The sequence below is a fragment of the Scyliorhinus canicula genome, chromosome 3 (genome assembly GCF_902713615.1).
Source record: "Scyliorhinus canicula chromosome 3, sScyCan1.1, whole genome shotgun sequence".
NCBI lineage: Eukaryota > Metazoa > Chordata > Chondrichthyes > Carcharhiniformes > Scyliorhinidae > Scyliorhinus > Scyliorhinus canicula.
This window is the reverse complement of record NC_052148.1, coordinates 9095035-9115447: the sequence shown is the minus strand read 5'-3', so window position 1 is coordinate 9115447 and position 20413 is coordinate 9095035. Positions and strand designations below refer to the sequence as shown.

Genomic DNA, 20413 nt, shown 5'->3' with positions numbered 1-20413 from the left:
CCTGCAAAACTGCATGCAAAACTCAATCTATTATCCAAGTCTTTGCTAAGAATGTCAAAAGCTGAGTCCCAACAATCAAAACATTCCCTTTATTCCAACATGCTCTTTCTCCTACATCCAACCAGTTACTAGCTCTTTGTTTAACACATTTTCTCATTCTTATCTGTTAAATTCCCCCCTGGTGTTAGTGTAACAGATATTGAAGCCTCCCTCTTGGCTTTTGCTCAAACCTAAGGAGTATGAGGAGAATGAACACCAGCCAGAAGAGAATCAGTAAGCCACTATGCAAGGGCTGGGGCAGCAGAAAGAAATTCTGCCTTTGTAACAGTAATATTTCAGTACTGCTTGTAGTGAGGAGACACCTTTTTTTATTTATAAATTTACAGTACCGAATTGTTTTAAGGGGCAATTTAGCGTGGCCAATACACCTACACTGCAAATTGTTTTAGGTTGTGGGGAACGAGCCCACGCAGACATGGGGAGAATGCGCAAACTCCACATGGCCAGTGATCCAGGACTGTGTGGAGTTACCAGAGTCCACGGCGCCATGAGGCAGCAGTGCTAGCCACTGCGCCGCCCGTAGTGAGGAGACATCGAACAACCTGTTTTTCTAATGTTAGATGCTCCTTTACACAGCCAACAGTGGCTTTGAGGGACACCACGTGCATGCTCATAACCCTGGGAACATCTGTTTTCAAACATTTACCTTGCTCCTGCTGAACGATTTATACTCCTTGTCCCGCAGATACTGAGACATGTGCCTGCGCTCAGGCCTGGAATCTTTCTCCTTCTGATGCAAGAAGCTCTTTGTTGTTCCTTCTTTGTTGGAGCGGTCCCTGGACGTACTTCGACCTGGAGCTGGTGTGCTGGGTTTAATAGGCTCCTTCATTAAATTATCCTTTTTAACAAGAACAAATTTCTTCCCGTTCGATTTTGAAGCACTGCTTTCTCTGCTTCCTGATTTTGCCACTGCAGACTTTAACGGTGCAGTTTTGGTGCCGGTGGGGGGTGGTACTGAGGTTTTAGGTGGCGATGGGGAAGCCTTTTCTGCTGCTCCAATGGCTGAAGGAAGGGTAGCAGCTGTTTGCGGGCTGGCCCCCTCTGCAGCTGACACAGATGGAGTAGTTTCACATGTGGTGCTGGGACTACTTGCTACATTGCTGGTGGTTGATGTTGGTTTGGTCACTACACCAGTAGCTGGCGACAGTGCCTTCGCAGCTGCATTAGCAGCAGTGGACTTAGGGGTGGCAGCCTGCGTGGGTTTAGAGGCTGCTTGGACTGGCTTGCTGGCAGCAGCTGTAGATTTAGAGGCGACATTCACTCCAGCTGCAGAGGACTTGGTGGTTGCACTGCCGGTGGCTAGAGATGGTTTGGTTGCTGCACTGGTTGAAGTCTGGCTCGGTTTGGTGGCCAAGCTCGCAGTGACTGGCTTAGTCACTACATTCAGAGGGGTTGCGCTGGATGTAGTTTGTGTTGGTTTGGTGCCCACATTCACAGCAGACTTGGTGGCAGTACCTGTGGCAGCTGCAGCATGTTTTGTGGGCATCAATGCAGGTTTAGCAGCTGTACTGGAGGCAGCTCCCTCAGGTTGGGATGGCGCATTTCCACTTGCCGGGGCTGGTTTTCCAAGTGGGTTGGCACCAGCTAAATTTGAGACTGCAGTCTTCTCAGCAGTGATTGGGGTGGGTGATTTTGTGGTGAGTGGTGTATTTTTAGCATTAGCAGTGCCAACAGAAGGGTTCAGGGAGGCAGATGGCTCACTGACTGTTGCTGTGACAGGATTCTGAGTCGTTGCCTCTGCTGCTGTCTTTGTTACCATCTCTGTAGCAGGCGTCACCACCACTGTCAGCTTTGCAGAATCTTTTGTAGTTTGGTCACTCAGAGTCTTGCCTGCTTTCTCTTCATTCATTTCAGTCTTTTCTACCTGTTTAGACTCTGCAGATCCAGATGTTTGTACCTCCATTGCTTCAGACTCAGCCGTGGTATCAGAGCTAAAAGAACAAAAGCATTCATGAATATTTGCACAGAGTGGATGGGGCGGTGGGTCACAAAGTGGCCTTTCACACTCAGGGAACATGGGCCATACATTGTTTTCAAACTCTGGGGAAATGACTCATGTGCCATTTCCTTCATAGTCTTTCACACTCTGGGACCCGGGTCTCACACATTGTCCTTTCACACTCTGGGACACTGGGTCACACACTGTCCTTTCACACTCTGGGACAGTGGGTCACACACTGTCCTTTCACACTCTGGGACAGTGGGTCACACACTGTCCTTTCAAACTCTGGGACACTGGGTCACACACTGTCCTTTCACACTCTGGGACACTGGGTCACACACTGTCCTTTCACATTCTGGGACACTGGGTCACACACTGCCCTTTCACACTCTGGGACAGTGGGTCACACACTGTCCTTTCACACTCTGGGACACACACTGTCTTTTCACACTCAGGGACAGTGGGTCACACACTGTCCTTTCACACTCTGGGTCACACACTGTCCTTTCACACTCTGGGACAGTGGGTCACACACTGTCCTTTCACACTCTGGGACACTGGGTCACACACTGTCCTTTCACACTCTGTCCTTTCACACTCTGGGACACTGGGTCACACACTGTCCTTTCACACTCTGGGTCACACACTGTCCTTTCACATTCTGGGACAGTGGGTCACACACTGTCCTTTCACACTCTGGGACAGTGGGTCACACACTGTCCTTTCACACTCTGGGACACACACTGGCCTTTCACACTCTGGGACAGTGGGTCACACACTGTCCTTTCACACTCTGGGACACACACTGTCTTTTCACACTCTGGGACAGTGGGTCACACACTGTCCTTTCACACTCTGGGTCACACACTGTCCTTTCACACTCTGGGACAGTGGGTCACACACTGTCCTTTCACACTCTGGGACACTGGGTCACACACTGTCCTTTCACACTCTGGGACACTGGGTCACACACTGTCCTTTCACACTCTGGGTCACACACTGTCCTTTCACACTCTGGGACACTGGGTCACACACTGTCCTTTCACACTCTGGGTCACACACTGTCCTTTCACATTCTGGGACAGTGGGTCACACACTGTCCTTTCACACTCTGGGACAGTGGGTCACACACTGTCCTTTCACACTCTGGGACACACACTGGCCTTTCACACTCTGGGACAGTGGGTCACACACTGTCCTTTCACACTCTGGGACACTGGGTCACACACTGTCCTTTCACACTCTGGGTCACACACTGTCCTTTCACACTCTGGGACAGTGGGTCACACACTGTCCTTTCACACTCTGGGTCACACACTGTCCTTTCACACTCTGGGACAGTGGGTCACACACTGTCCTTTCACACTCTGGGACACTGGGTCACACACTGTCCTTTCACACTCTGGGTCACACACTGTCCTTTCACACTCTGGGTCACACACTATCTTTTCACACTCTGGGACAGTGGGTCACACACTGTCCTTTCACACTCTGCGACAGTGGGTCACACACTGTCCTTTCACACTCTGCGACAGTGGGTCACACACTGTCCTTTCACACTCTGGGACAGTGGGTCGCACACTGTCCTTTCACACTCTGGGACAGTGGGTCGCACACTGTCCTTTCACACTCTGGGACAGTGGGTCGCCCACTGTCCTTTCACACTCTGGGACTTGGGTCACACACTGTCCTTTCTCACTCTGGGACACTGGGTCACACACTGTCCTTTCACACTCTGGGTCACACACTGTCCTTTCACACTCTGGGACAGTGGGTCGCCCACTGTCCTTTCACACTCTGGGACACTGGGTCACACACTGTCCTTTCACACTCTGGGACAGTGGGTCACAAATTGTCCTTTCACACTCTGGGACACTGGGTCACACACTGTCCTTTCACATTCTGGGACAGTGGGTCACACACTGTCCTTTCACACTCTGGGACAGTGGGTCACACACTGTCCTTTCACACTCTGGGACAGTGGGTCACACACTGTCCTTTCACACTCTCGGACACTGGGTCACACACTGTCCTTTCACACTCTGGGACACTGGGTCAAACACTGTCCTTTCACACTCTGGGTCACACACTGTCCTTTCACATTCTGGGACAGTGGGTCACACACTGTCCTTTCACACTCTGGGACACACACTGTCCTTTCACACTCTGGGACAGTGGGTCACACACTGTCCTTTCACACTCTGGGACACTGGGTCACACACTGTCTTTTCACACTCTGGGACAGTGGGTCACACACTGTCCTTTCACACTCCAGGACAGTGGGTCACACACTGTCCTTTCACATTCTGGGACACTGGGTCACACACTGCCCTTTCACACTCTGGGACAGTGGGTCACACACTGTCCTTTCAAACTCTGGGACACTGGGTCACACACTGTCCTTTCACACTCTGGGACACTGGGTCACACACTGTCCTTTCACACTCTGGGACACTGGGTCACACACGGTCCTTTCACACTCTGGGACAGTGGGTCGCACACTGTCCTTTCACACTCTGGGACAGTGGGTCGCACACTGTCCTTTCACACTCTGGGAGAGTGGGTCACACACTGCCCTTTCACACTCTGGGACAGTGGGTCGCCCACTGTCCTTTCACACTCTGGGACTTGGGTCACACACTGTCCTTTCTCACTCTGGGACACTGGGTCACACACTGTCCTTTCACACTCTGGGACACTGGGTCACACACTGTCCTTTCACACTCTGGGACAGTGGGTCACAAATTGTCCTTTCACACTCTGGGACACTGGGTCACACACTGTCCTTTCACATTCTGGGACAGTGGGTCACACACTGTCCTTTCACACTCTGGGACAGTGGGTCACACACTGTCCTTTCACACTCTGGGACAGTGGGTCACTCACTGTCCTTTCACACTCTGGGACAGTGGGTCACACACTGTCCTTTCACATTCTGGGACACTGGGTCACACACTGTCCTTTCACACTCTGGGACAGTGGGTCACACACTGTCCTTTCACACTCTGGGACACTGGGTCACACACTGTCCTTTCACACTCTGGGACACTGGGTCACACACTGTCCTTTCACACTCTGGGACAGTGGGTCACACACTGTCCTTTCACACTCTGGGACAGTGGGTCACACACTGTCCTTTCACACTCTGGGTCACACACTGTCCTTTCACACTCTGGGACACTGGGTCACACACTGTCCTTTCACACTCTGGGACAGTGGGTCACACACTGTCCTTTCACACTCTGGGACACTGGGTCACACACTGTCCTTTCACACTCTGGGTCACACACTGTCCTTTCACACTCTGGGACACTGGGTCACACACTGTCCTTTCACACTCTGGGACAGTGGGTCACACACTGTCCTTTCACACTCTGGGACACTGGGTCACACACTGTCCTTTCACACTCTGGGTCACACACTGTCCTTTCACACTCTGGGACACTGGGTCACACACTGTCCTTTCACACTCTGGGACAGTGGGTCACACACTGTCCTTTCACATTCTGGGACAGTGGGTCACACACTGTCCTTTCACACTCTGGGACACTGGGTCACACTCTGTCCTTTCACACTCTGGGTCACACACTGTCCTTTCACACTCTGGGACATTGGGTCACACACTGTCCTTTCACACTCTGGGACACTGGGTCACACACTGTCCTTTCACACTCTGGGTCACACACTGTCCTTTCACATTCTGGGACAGTGGGTCACACACTGTCCTTTCACACTCTGGGACAGTGGGTCACACACTGTCCTTTCACACTCTGGGACACTGGGTCACACACTGTCTTTTCACACTCTGGGACAGTGGGTCACACACTGTCTTTTCACACTCTGGGACAGTGGGTCACACACTGTCCTTTCACACTCTGGGTCACACACTGTCCTTTCACACTCTGGGACAGTGGGTCACACACTGTCCTTTCACACTCTGGGTCACACACTGTCCTTTCACACTCTGGGACAGTGGGTCACACACTGTCCTTTCACACTCTGGGACAGTGGGTCACACACTGTCCTTTCACACTCTGGGACACTGGGTCACACACGGTCCTTTCACACTCTGGGTCACACACTATCTTTTCACACTCTGGGACAGTGGGTCACACACTATACTTTCACACTCTGGGACAGTGGGTCACACACTGTCCTTTCACACTCTGGGACTTGGGTCACACACTGTCCTTTCACACTCTGGGACAGTGGGTCGCACACTGTCCTTTCACACTCTGGGACAGTGGGTCGCACACTGTCCTTTCACACTCTGGGACAGTGGGTCGCCCACTGTCCTTTCACACTCTGGGACTTGGGTCACACACTGTCCTTTCTCACTCTGGGACACTGGGTCACACACTGTCCTTTCACACTCTGGGACACTGGGTCACACACTGTCCTTTCACACTCTGGGACAGTGGGTCACAAATTGTCCTTTCACACTCTGGGACACTGGGTCACACACTGTCCTTTCACATTCTGGGACAGTGGGTCACACACTGTCCTTTCACACTCTGGGACAGTGGGTCACACACTGTCCTTTTTCACTCTGGGACACTGGGTCACACACTGTCCTTTCACACTCTGGGTCACACACTATCTTTTCACACTCTGGGACAGTGGGTCACACACTGTCCTTTCACACTCTGGGGGACACACTGTCCTTTCACACTCTGGGACAGTGGGTCACACACTGTCCTTTCACACTCTGGGACACTGGGTCACACACTGTCTTTTCACACTCTGGGACAGTGGGTCACACACTGTCCTTTCACACTCTGGGACAGTGGGTCACACACTGTCCTTTCACATTCTGGGACACTGGGTCACACACTGTCCTTTCACACTCTGGGACACTGGGTCACACACTGCCCTTTCACACTCTGGGACAGTGGGTCACACACTGTCCTTTCAAACTCTGGGACACTGGGTCACACACTGTCCTTTCTCACTCTGGGACACTGGGTCACACACTGTCCTTTCACACTCTGGGACAGTGGGTCACACACTGTCCTTTCACACTCTGGGACAGTGGGTCACTCACTGTCCTTTCACACTCTGGGACAGTGGGTCACACACTGTCCTTTCACATTCTGGGACACTGGGTCACACACTGTCCTTTCACACTCTGGGACAGTGGGTCACACACTGTCCCTTTTCACTCTGGGACACTGGGTCACACACTGTCCTTTCACACTCTGGGTCACACACTGTCCTTTCACATTCTGGGACAGTGGGTCACACACTGTCCTTTCACACTCTGGGACACTGGGTCACACACTGTCCTTTCACACTCTGGGTCACACACTATCTTTTCACACTCTGGGACAGTGGGTCACACACTGTCCTTTCACACTCTGGGACACACACTGTCCTTTCACACTCTGGGACAGTGGGTCACACACTGTCCTTTCACACTCTGGGACACTGGGTCACACACTGTCTTTTCACACTCTGGGACACTGGGTCACACACTGTCCTTTCACACTCTGGGACAGTGGGTCACACACTGTCCTTTCACATTCTGGGACACTGGGTCACACACTGTCCTTTCACACTCTGGGACACTGGGTCACACACTGCCCTTTCACACTCTGGGACAGTGGGTCACATACTGTCCTTTCACACTCTGGGTCACACACTGTCCTTTCACACTCTGGGACAGTGGGTCACACACTGTCCTTTCACACTCTGGGACAGTGGGTCACACACTGTCCTTTCACACTCTGGGTCACACACTATCTTTTCACACTCTGGGACAGTGGGTCACACACTATACTTTCACACTCTGGGACAGTGGGTCACACTCTGTCCTTTCACACTCTGGGACTTGGGTCACACACTGTCCTTTCACACTCTGGGACAGTGGGTCGCCCACTGTCCTTTCACTCTCTGGGACACTGGATCACACACTGTCCTTTCACACTCTGGGTCAGTGGGTCACACACTGTCCTTTCACACTCCGGGACAGTGGGTCACACACTGTCCTTTCACACTCTGGGACAGTGGGTCACACACTGCCCTTTCACACTCTGGGACACTGGGTCACACACTTTCCTTTCACACTCTGGGACACTGGGTCACACACTGTCCTTTCACACTCTGGGACAGTGGGTCGCACACTGTCCTTTCACACTCTGGGACACACACTGTCCTTTCACACTCTGGGACAGTGGGTCACACACTGTCCTTTCACACTCTGGGACACTGGGTCACACACTGTCCTTTCACACTCTGGGACAGTGGGTCACAAATTGTCCTTTCACACTCTGGGACACTGGGTCACACACTGTCCTTTCACATTCTGGGACAGTGGGTCACACACTGTCCTTTCACACTCTGGGACAGTGGGTCACACACTGTCCTTTCACACTCTGGGACAGTGGGTCACTCACTGTCCTTTCACACTCTGGGACAGTGGGTCACACACTGTCCTTTCACATTCTGGGACACTGGGTCACACACTGTCCTTTCACACTCTGGGACAGTGGGTCACACACTGTCCTTTTTCACTCTGGGACACTGGGTCACACACTGTCCTTTCACACTCTGGGACACTGGGTCACACACTGTCCTTTCACACTCTGGGACACTGGGTCACACACTGTCCTTTCACACTCTGGGACAGTGGGTCACACACTGTCCTTTCACACTCTGGGACAGTGGGTCACACACTGTCCTTTTTCACTCTGGGACACTGGGTCACACACTGTCCTTTCACACTCTGGGTCACACACTGTCCTTTCACATTCTGGGACAGTGGGTCACACACTGTCCTTTCACACTCTGGGTCACTGGGTCACACACTTTCCTTTCACACTCTGGGACACTGGGTCACACACTGCCCTTTCACACTCTGGGACACTGGGTCACACACTGTCCTTTCACACTCTGGGACACTGGGTCACACACTGTCCTTTCACACTCTGGGACAGTGGGTCACACACTGTCCTTTCACACTCTGGGACAGTGGGTCACACACTGTCCTTTTTCACTCTGGGACACTGGGTCACACACTGTCCTTTCACACTCTGGGTCACACACTGTCCTTTCACATTCTGGGACAGTGGGTCACACACTGTCCTTTCACACTCTGGGTCACACACTGTCCTTTCACAGTCTGGGACAGTGGGTCACACACTGTCCTTTCACACTCTGGGACACACACTGTCCTTTCACACTCTGGGACAGTGGGTCGCACACTGTCCTTTCACACTCTGGGACAGTGGGTCACACACTGTCCTTTCACACTCTGGGACACTGGGTCACACACTGTCCTTTCACACTCTGGGACAGTGGGTCACACACTGTCCTTTCACACTCTGGGACAGTGGGTCGCACACTGTCCTTTCACACTCTGGGACACACTGTCCTTTCACACTCTGGGACAGTGGGTCACACACTGTCCTTTCACACTCTGGGACACTGGGTCACACACTGTCCTTTCACACTCTGGGACAGTGGGTCACAAATTGTCCTTTCACACTCTGGGACACTGGGTCACACACTGTCCTTTCACATTCTGGGACAGTGGGTCACACACTGTCCTTTCACACTCTGGGACAGTGGGTCACACACTGTCCTTTCACACTCTGGGACAGTGGGTCACTCACTGTCCTTTCACACTCTGGGACAGTGGGTCACACACTGTCCTTTCACATTCTGGGACACTGGGTCACACACTGTCCTTTCACACTCTGGGACAGTGGGTCACACACTGTCCTTTTTCACTCTGGGACACTGGGTCACACACTGTCCTTTCACACTCTGGGTCACACACTGTCCTTTCACATTCTGGGACAGTGGGTCACACACTGTCCTTTTTCACTCTGGGACACTGGGTCACACACTGTCCTTTCACACTCTGGGTCACACACTATCTTTTCACACTCTGGGACAGTGGGTCACACACTGTCCTTTCACACTCTGGGACACACACTGTCCTTTCACACTCTGGGACACTGGGTCACACACTGTCTTTTCACACTCTGGGACACACACTGTCCTTTCACACTCTGGGACAGTGGGTCACACACTGTCCTTTCACACTCTGGGACACTGGGTCACACACTGTCTTTTCACACTCTGGGACAGTGGGTCACACACTGTCCTTTCACACTCTGGGACAGTGGGTCACACACTGTCCTTTCACACTCTGGGACACTGGGTCACACACTGTCCTTTCACATTCTGGGACACTGGGTCACACACTGTCCTTTCACACTCTGGGACAGTGGGTCACACACTGCCCTTTCACACTCTGGGACAGTGGGTCACATACTGTCCTTTCACACTCTGGGTCACACACTGTCCTTTCACACTCTGGGACAGTGGGTCACACACTGTCCTTTCACACTCTGGGACAGTGGGTCACACACTGTCCTTTCACACTCTGGGTCACACACTATCTTTTCACACTCTGGGACAGTGGGTCACACTCTGTCCTTTCACACTCTGGGACTTGGGTCACACACTGTCCTTTCACACTCTGGGACAGTGGGTCGCCCACTGTCCTTTCACACTCTGGGACAGTGGGTCACACACTGTCCTTTCACACTCTGGGACAGTGGGTCACACACTGTCCTTTCACACTCTGGGACAGTGGGTCGCACACTGTCCTTTCACACTCTGGGACAGTGGGTCGCCCACTGTCCTTTCACTCTCTGGGACACTGGATCACACACTGTCCTTTCACACTCTGGGTCAGTGGGTCACACACTGTCCTTTCACACTCTGGGACACTGGGTCACACACTGTCCTTTCACACTCTGGGACACTGGGTCACACACTGCCCTTTCACACTCCGGGACAGTGGGTCACACACTGGGACAGTGGGCCACACTCTGTCCTTTCACTCTCTGGGACACTGGATCACACACTGTCCTTTCACACTCTGGGACAGTGGGTCACACACTGCCCTTTCACACTCTGGGACACTGGGTCACACACTGTCCTTTCACACTCTGGGACACTGGGTCACAAACTGTCCTTTCACACTCTGGGACAGTGGGTCACACACTGTCCTTTCACACTCTGGGATTGTGAGTCACACACTGGCCTTTCACGCACTGGGACAGTGGTTACACACACTGACCTTTCACACTCTGCGACAGTGGTTCATACACACTGTCCTTCGACTCTGGCGCAATCACACACTGTTCTTTCACATTCCGGAACTGGGTGCAATGGTATGTCAGACTATCTGATTTGGCACTTCAATGGCGAATAATACCCAACACTGCGGCTGGCAATAAGTTTAATATCTGAGTAGTTACTCTTAACAGTTGCAGGAATCACAAACACCCAAACCAATAGATCAACAGGAGGTTTCACTGGCCTGTGCCGTATTCTACCAGGGAGACCAGGAAGGCTCATCTCCAACCGCTGTCGAGCTGTCCCATCTCAACCACGGGCCCTGGATCAGTGCGATTTTACAGAGCATCCCTGGAGAAAGCAAACCCCATCCAGTAGGCCACGCTGGGCAACGTGCCTGTCTAGGTGCCAGACAAGGGCAGGTATGCTGAAAGGCTACTGACACACTGACTCAATGAGTGCATGGAGCATGCCTAAGGCCAGAGACTAACTCAGGGTGTGGGGGATAATTCACCACTTATCTAATGTGAGTCAATGCCTGCAATGGTGGGGATGGAGAAGTACAGCAGTCCGCTCCATATACCTGCATTAGGTCAGTGAGTTTATGACGCACCAAACTTTGCCTCTGTTTGCTGAATCATTCTGGAAATATGCTTACCTCCCCTCAGCCTTTTCTGCTTTTTCTTCACTCTGTGACAGGAAAATAACATTTTTAGTAAATTTAGCAACTCAAACCAGTGACTAACTTTTTAAAAAATAGTATTTGAGTGGGGACTGTATCGATGATGGCTTGTTGTTCGCCACTATGGAACAGTCTCACCAGAGAAGTAGGTAGTGCAGGAGGTGATGATGTTTAAAAGCACAGGCATATGAGCTACTGACACACAATCTGCAATCTCCCACAGGATATGTGGGCAAAAGTGAAAAATAATGGACAGGGATTGCAGCCATACAAAGTTTGAGCTGAAGTCCTGAGGAACAATAGGACCTTGGCGTGTTTGTAAATCGATCTCTGAAGGCAGATGGGCAGGTTAATAGGGTTGTGAAAAAGATATAGGCACACTTGCCTTTATCAATCGTGGCATAGATTACAAAAGCAAGGAAGTTATGTTGGAGTTATATAGGACTTTGGTGAGGCCACAGCTCGAGTACTCTGTGAAGTTTGGTCGCTACATTATAGGAAGGACGTGAATGCACTGGAGCAGGTGCAGAGGCGCTTCACCATGATGGCATGGAACATTGAAGTAATGAAAGAGGTTGGAGGGGCTTGGGTTGTTTTCTCTGGAGCCAAGAAGACTGAGGGGCGACCTGATCGAGGTGTACAAGATTATGAAGGGCCTGGGCAGTGTGGGTAGGGAACAGCTGTGCCCCTTAGTTGAATGGTCGGTTACGGGGGGGGGGCACGGACAATTTCAAGTTGAGGGGTGGGAGGACCATGGGAGATTTGAGGAAAAACTTTTTGACCCAGAGTGTGGTGAGGGTCTGGGAAGTACTGCCTTGGGGGGGGGGGGGTAGAGGCGGATTTGTCACAAGTAGGCTTCCATTAACACTGCAATGAAGTTACTGTGAAAATCCCCTAGTGACCACATTCTAGCGCCTTGTTTGGATACACAGAGGTCCAAATTACTTAACAGCACGGCTTTCGGTACTTATGAGAGCAAAATGGAGCACCCGGAGGAAACCCGGAGAGAACGTGCCGACTCCGCACAGAATGACCCAAGCTGGGAATCGAACCTGGGACCCTGGAGCTGTGAAACAACAGTGCTACCCACTGTGCTGTCCGTTCCCAAGCCACATGAAGATTAAAGTCTCCCATGATTAATGTACTGCCCTTTTTACATGCCCTCATTATCTCCTGATTAATCGCCATCCCACAGTATAGCTGCTGTTAGGGGGCCCACACAGACTACCCCCATCAGTGTCTTCTTGCTCTTGTTATTCCTTATTTACGAAGGAGAAATCATGCTTGACAAATCTACTGGAATTCTTCGAGGATGTAACTAGTACAATCGATGAAGGTGAGCCAGTGGATGTGGTGTATTTGGACTTTCAGAAGGCTTTTGACCAAGTCCTGCATAAAATATTAGCGTGTAAAATTAAAGCGCACAGGATTGGGGGCAGCGTACTGTGATGGATAGAAAACTGGTTGGCAGACAAGAAACAAAGTGTAGGAATTAATTAGTCTTTTTCAAATTGGCAGCCAGTGACTAGTGGGGTACAGCAGAGATCGGTGCTGGGACCCCAGCTATTCACAATATATATTAATGATTTAGATGAGGGAACAAAATGTCATATGTCCAAATTTGCAGATGACACCAAGCTGGGCGGGAGGGTGAGCTGGGAGGAGGATGCAGAAATCCTTCAGTGCGATTTGGACAAGTTGAGTGAGTGGGCAAATCAATGGCAGATGAAGTAGAATTTGGATAAATGCCAGTGTGTTTTTTATAGGTTCAGCATAACTTTGTTGCTTTTGTACTCTATACCACTATTGATAAAACCCAGAATGCCATACAAAACATAGAAAAATACAGCACAGAACAGGCCCTTCGACCCTCCAAGCCCGTGCCGACCATGCTGCCCGTCTATAAACTAAAATCTTCTACACTTCCTTGCTCCGTATCCCTCTATTCCTATCCTATTCATGTATTTGTCAAGATGCCCCTTAAATGTCACTATCGTCTCTGTTTCCACCACCTCCTCCGGCAGCGAGTTCCAGGCACCCACTACCCTCTGTGCAAAACCTTGCTTCATACATCTCCTCTAAACCTTGTCCCGGACACCTTAACCCATCCACCCTGGGAAAAAGCCTCTGACTGTCCACTATCTATGCCCCTCATAATTTTGTAGACCTCTATCAGGTCGCCCCGCAACCTCTGTCATTCCAGTGAGAACAAACCGAGTTTATTCAACTGCTCCTCATAGCTAATGCCCTCCATACCAGACAACATCCTGGTAAATCTCTTCTGCACACTCCCTTAAGCCTCCACATCCTTCTGGTAGCCTGGCGACCAGAATTGAACACTATACTCCAGTGTGGCCTAACTAAGGTTCTATTCAGCTGCAATATGACTTGCCAATTTTTATACTCAATGCCCCGGCCAATGAAGGCAAGCATGCCGTATGCCTTCTTGACTACCATTTCCACATGTGTTGCCCCTTTCAGCGACTTGTAGACCTGTACACCTAGATCTCTATGACTGTCAATACTACATTAGTGGGCAGCACGGTAGCATTGTGGATAGCACAATCGCTTCACAGCTCCAGGGTCCCAGGTTCGATTCCGGCTTGGGTCATTGTCAGTGCGGAGTCTGCATATCCTCCCCGTGTGTGCGTGGGTTTCCTCTTGGTGCTCCGGTTTCCTCCCACAGTCCAAAGATGTGCAAGTTAGGTGGATTGGACATGGTAAATTGCCCTTAATGTTGGGTGGTGTTACTGGGTTATGGGGATAGGGTGGAGGTGTTAACCTTGGGTAGGGTGCTCTTTCCAGGAGCCGGGGCAGACTCGATGGACCAAATGGCCTCCTTCTGCACTGTAAATTCTATGATTAATACAGATTTATACTAGATGAAGAATAAATTAATCTACACCCCATCATTAACCGTAATCCATGTACCTATCCAATAGCTGCTTGAAGATCCCTATGTTTCCAACTCAACTACTTCCACAGGCATTGCATTCCATGCCCCCAATACTGTCTGGGTAAAGAACCTACTCTGACATCCCCCCTGTATCCTCCACCATTCACCTTAAATTTATGTCCCCTTGTAATGGTTTGTTCCACCCAGGGAAAAAGTCTCTGACTGTCTACTCTATCTATTCCCCTGATCATCTTATAAACCTCTATCAAGTCGGCCCTCATCCTTCTCCGTTCTAATGAGAAAAGGCCTAGCAACCTCAACCTTTCCTCGTAAGACCTACTCTCCATTCCAGGCAACGTCCTGGTAAATCTCCTTTGCACCTTTTCCAAAGCTTCCACATCCTTCCTAAAATGAGGCAATCAGAACTGCACACAGTACTCCAAATGTGGCCATACCAATGTTTTATTAACCATCGTTCTCAACCTGTCCGACTATCTTCAATGATTTATCCATCTGCTCCTGGATTCCCTTTAGAATTGTACCCTAAGGCCAACATGTCTTCCTAATTACCTGCATGCTAACTTTGTGATTAATGTGAGAGTTCAAGCTCCCATTTAAATAATATTATGCTTTTCTAATCTCCCTGCCTTCGTTTGAGGTTGCGCAGTTGTTTGAAGGCAAGTAGTGGGGGGTGTGGGGATGACCTTGGCAAGATGTTCATCTTCATTGATGACGTGTTGAAGGCCGCGTCAAACAAACCACTTGTTTGCAGCAAACTATCCAGCCTTCAGAATAGCAACCACGGCACCACACAACCCTGCCATGGCAATCTCTGCAAGACGTACCAGATCATCGACATGGGTACCACCATTACACGAGTGAGAACACCACCCACCGGGTACGCTGTACATACTCAGCCAACGCGGTCTACCTCATACACTGCAGCAATGGATGTCCTGAAGCGTGGTACATTGGCAAAACCATGCAGACGCTGCGACAACGGATGAATGGACATCGCGTGTCAATCACCAGGCAGGAATGTTCCCTTCCAGTCGGGAACACTTCAGCAGTCGAGTAAGCGTTCTCCAAGGCGGCCTTCAGGACGCGCGACAACGCAAAATCGCCATGCAGAAACTTATAGCCAAGTTCCGCACATATGAGTAGGGCCTCAATCGGGACCTTGGAGTCATGTTGCAATACATTCACCCCCCACCATCTGGCCTGGGCTTGCAAAATCCTACCAACTGTCCTGGTTTGAGACAATTTCACCTCGGGTTACCCTACCTCTGGATCTGTAAAGACTTAATTACCTGCAAATTCTCGCATTCAAAAGCAGTCTTGCATCTTTGACTTTGTCTGTACATGTTTCTGCAACATATCTCTTCATTCACCTGAGGAAGGAGCAGTGCTCCGAAAGCTAGTGATTTGAAACTAACCTGTTGGACTTGAACCTGCTTTTGTAAGACTTCTTACTGTCCTGTTAGCCAATCATCTATCCATGTCAATATATTATGCCCAACACCAGTTCTTATTTTGTATAGCAACCTTTTATGTGGAATCTTATCAAATGCCTTTTGAAAATCTAAATGCACTACATCTATTGATTCCCCAATGTTTATCCAGCCTGCTATATCCTCAAAGGACTCTTAATAAATTTGTCAAACGCTATTTCCCTTTCATAAAATCATGTCACAGATTGCACATTTTCTAAATGTCCTTATGCTACCTCCTTAATGATGAATTCCAGCATTTTCCGAATCAATGATGTTAGGCTACTTATTTCCTTGAAGAGTTTTTTTTTCTTTAATGGGATGTGTGCAGTGCCTGCTGGGCCATCCCCAATTGCCCTCAAGAAGGTTATGGTGAATGCTATTTGCCATTTATCAGCCCAAGCCTGAATATTGCAGAGGTCATGCTGCAAATAAACACAGTCTGCTTCCGTATCTGCGTCCTTGTAAATTGTACTGAACATAGTTCAATCATCAGTGAAGTTCTCCAAGCCCCCAGCTTGATGGCAATGGTAGCCGTGGGTACATTAGGGACTGGTTTAGCACACTGGGCTAAATCGCTGGCTCTGAAAGCAGACCAAGGTAGGCCAGCAGCATGGTTCAATTCCCGTACCAGCCTCCCTGAACAGGCGCCGGAATATGGCGACTAGCCGCTTTTCACAGTAAATTAATTTGAAGCCTACTTGTGACAGCGATGTTCATTTCATTTTCATACCAAGCCATGAGTTTACAGATTGTAGTTGAATGCAATTTTGTTGATGATGGCCCACAGCACCTTATGGATGCCCAGTTTTGATTTGCTCTATCTTTTCCAAATCTATCACATTTAGCACTGTGGGAGAGTATTCTGTGTAAAGACAGGACTTTGTATGGTGGTCATCTACTAATATTGTCATGGATAGATGCACCTGGACAGATAAGGTTGGTGAGATGGTCTAGTCTGTTTTTCCCTCTTATTGCTTCCCTGACGACCTGACGCAAGCGTAGTCTGGGTTGATCAGTTCTTCAAGACTCAGCCACCCACTACTGTGCTACCTAATTGTTGTCGGTGGTGAATATTTTAGTCCTCCGCTATATTTTGTGCCCTTGTCACCCGATGTGCTTCTTCCAAGTGGCATTGAACGTGAAGGAGTAGGGATTTTAAAAAATTTACTCACGAGACGTGGGCATCGCAAGCTGTGCTTGCATTTATTGCCAATCCCTAATTGCCCTTGAGGGGACAGTTAAGAGTCAACCACATTGCTGTGGGTCTGGAGTCAGGTAGGCCAGACCAGGTAAGGACGAAAGGTTCCCTTCGCTAAAGGATGGCCTTTTACGACAATGATCACCGTTAAACTTCTAATTCCAGATTTATTTTATTGAATTCAAATATCACCATCTACAGTGGCGGGATTTGAACCTGGATTCCCAGAACATTACTCTGTCCAGTAACAATATTTCTATGCCACACTCCCTTCCTTAGCTGGGAAAAAGGCAGTAGGTGGTAATCGCCAGTTTTCCTGGTCATGTTTACCTGATGCCATGAGACTTCCTGGGGTCTGGAGTCATTGTCAAAGATTCCCAGGACAACTTATCCCAACTGTATACCACTGCGCCACCACTTCAGGTGTCTGTCGTGGAACACGATGGCTATGGTGCTTCGGGAACATTGGCTGTAAGCTATGATTCAGTGAATATGGTTATGTCAGGCTGTTGACTAATCTGTGAGCTCTCCCAATTTTGCCACAAGCCCCCAGATGTTAATGAGCAGGATTGAGGGAGATGCTTTTGTTGTTCCCTGAGCCTAGATCGATGACAGGTAGTCCACCTGATTTTATTCCTTTTTAACTTCTGTAGCAGTTTGGTAGAGCCGAGTGGCTTGCTGGAGCAATTCAGAGTGCAGTCAGCCACATTGCTCTAGGTCTACAGCGACATTCCTTCGGGGTTAAAACGCTGGTTTCCCTCACTAGTAGTGAGAAGCACCTTAATCACACAGTAGTGCTAATAAATCAGAAGAACATTAGTAAAGCAGTTGGATTTTTAGTTCCATGGCACCATTACTGAGACTAGCTATCAGTTGCAGATTTATTAATTAATTGACTGCATTTAAATTCCACCAGCTGCATAATGGAATTTGAATCCATGCCCCCTGAAATATTCACCTGGGCCTCTGGATTCCTCGCTCGACCCGGCATAGCGCAGCCCCCTCGCTCGGCCCGGCAAAACGCAGCCCCCTCGCTCGGCCCGGCAAAACGCAGCCCCCTCGCTCGGCCCGGCAAAACGCAGCCTCCTCGCTCGGCGTACGGCATAACGCAGCCTCCTCGCTCAGCGCGGCAAAACGCAGCCCCCTCGCTCGGCCCGGCAAAACGCAGCCCCCTCGCTCGGCCCGGCAAAACGCAGCCTCCTCGCTCGGCCCGGCAAAACGCAGCCTCCTCGCTCAGCACAGGGGGAAAAAAAACAGCCTCCACGCTCCGCTTGGTGGAAGACACAGCCTCCTTCCGGCACGGGTGTAAGCTCAGCCCCCTTGACCCGCATGGGGGAAAACACAGCCTCCTCAACCAGCACGGGGCAAAAAACAGTTTCTTGGCCCGGTATAGGGGAACACACAGCGTCTTTTTCCTTCACAGAGGTGAAACGCAGCCTCTTTGACCTACACAGGGGGGGGGGGGGGGGGGGGGGGGGGGGAGGGGGGGAAGCCTCCTCACCCCGCACGGCGGAAAACACAGCCTCCTTGCTCAGAACAGGGGAAACGCAGCCTCCTCGCTCGGCATCGTGGAAAAAACACAGCCCCCTCGCTCAGCACAGGGGGAAACACGGCCCCCACGCTCAGCACAGGAGGAAAAACACAGCCCCCTCACTCAGCATAGGGGAAAACACAGCCCCCTCGCTCGGCATGGGAAAACACAGCCCCCTTGCTCAGCACAGGGGGAAACACAGCCCCCTCGCTCAGCACAGGGGGAAACACAGCCCCCTCGCTCAGTACAGGAGGAAAACACAGCCCCCTCGCTCAGCATAGGGGAAAACACAGCTCCCTCGCTCGGCATGGGAAAACACAGCCTCCTCGCTCAGCACAGGAGGAAAAACACAGCCCCCTTGCTCAGCACAGGGGGAAACACAGCCCCCTCGCTCAGCACAGGGGGAAACACAGCCCCCTCGCTCAGCACAGGGGGAAACACAGCCCCCTCGCTCAGCACAGGCGGAAACACAGCCCCCTCGCTCAGCACAGGGGGAAAACACAGCCCCCTCGCTCAGCACAGGAGGAAAACACAGCCCCCTCGTTCAGCACAGGGGGAAACACAGCCCCCTTGCTCAGCACGGGAAAACACAGCCTCCTCGCTCGGCATGGAAAAACACAGCCTCCTCACTCGGCACGGGAAAACACAGCCTCCTCGCTCGACACGGGAAAACACAGCCTCCTCGCTCGGCACGGGAAAACACAGCCTCCTCGCTCGGCACGGGAAAACACAGCCTCCTCGCTCGGCACAGGAGGAAACACAGCCCCCTCGCTCAGCACAGGGGGAAACACAGCCCCCTTGCTCAGCACGGGAAAACACAGCCTCCTCGCTCGGCATGGAAAAACACAGCCTCCTCGCTCGGCACGGGAAAACACAGCCTCCTCGCTCAGCACAGGAGGAAAAACACAGCCCCCTCGCTCAGCACAGGGGGAAACACAGCCCCCTCGCTCAGCACAGGAAAACACAGCCTCCTCGCTCGGCACGGGAAAACACAGCCTCCTTGCTCGGCACGGGAAAACACAGCCTCCTCGCTCGGCACGGGGAAAACACAGCCTCCTCGCTCGGCACGGGAAAACACAGCCTCCTCGCTCGGCACGGGAAAACACAGCCTCCTCGCTCGGCACGGGAAAACACAGCCTCCTCGCTCGGCACGGGAAAACACAGCCTCCTCGCTCAGCACAGGAGGAAAAACACAGCCCCCTCGCTCAGCACAGGGGGAAACACGGCTCCCTCGCTCAGCACAGGAGGAAAAGCACAGCCCCCTCGCTCAGCACAGGGGGAAACACAGCCCCCTCGCTCGGCACGGGAAAACACAGCCTCCTCGTCGGCACGACAAAACACAGCCTCCATGCTCGGCACGGGAAAACACAGCCTCCTCGCTCGGCAAAACGCAGACCCCTCGCTCGGCCCGGCAAAACGCAGCCCCCTCGCTCCGCCCGGCAAAACGCAGCCTCCTCGCTCGGCCCGACAAAACGCAGCCCCCTCGCTCGGCCCGGCAAAACGCAGCCCCCTCGCTCG

The 20413-nt window shown here is 51.4% G+C and overlaps 1 protein-coding gene across 1 annotated transcript in view; it reads right to left on the bottom strand.

Annotated features, from left to right (window-relative positions):
* The window catches only part of LOC119963804 (zinc finger protein 638-like), a 182007-nt gene that overhangs the window by 30243 nt on the left and 131351 nt on the right, over positions 1 to 20413 (bottom strand). The window contains exons 17-18 of the mRNA XM_038793101.1: positions 11754 to 11785; positions 707 to 1991 (exon numbers count right to left, since the gene is read on the bottom strand). Coding sequence (XP_038649029.1) covers positions 707 to 1991; positions 11754 to 11785 — 1317 coding nt within the window. The remainder of the gene's footprint in view (positions 1 to 706; positions 1992 to 11753; positions 11786 to 20413) is intronic.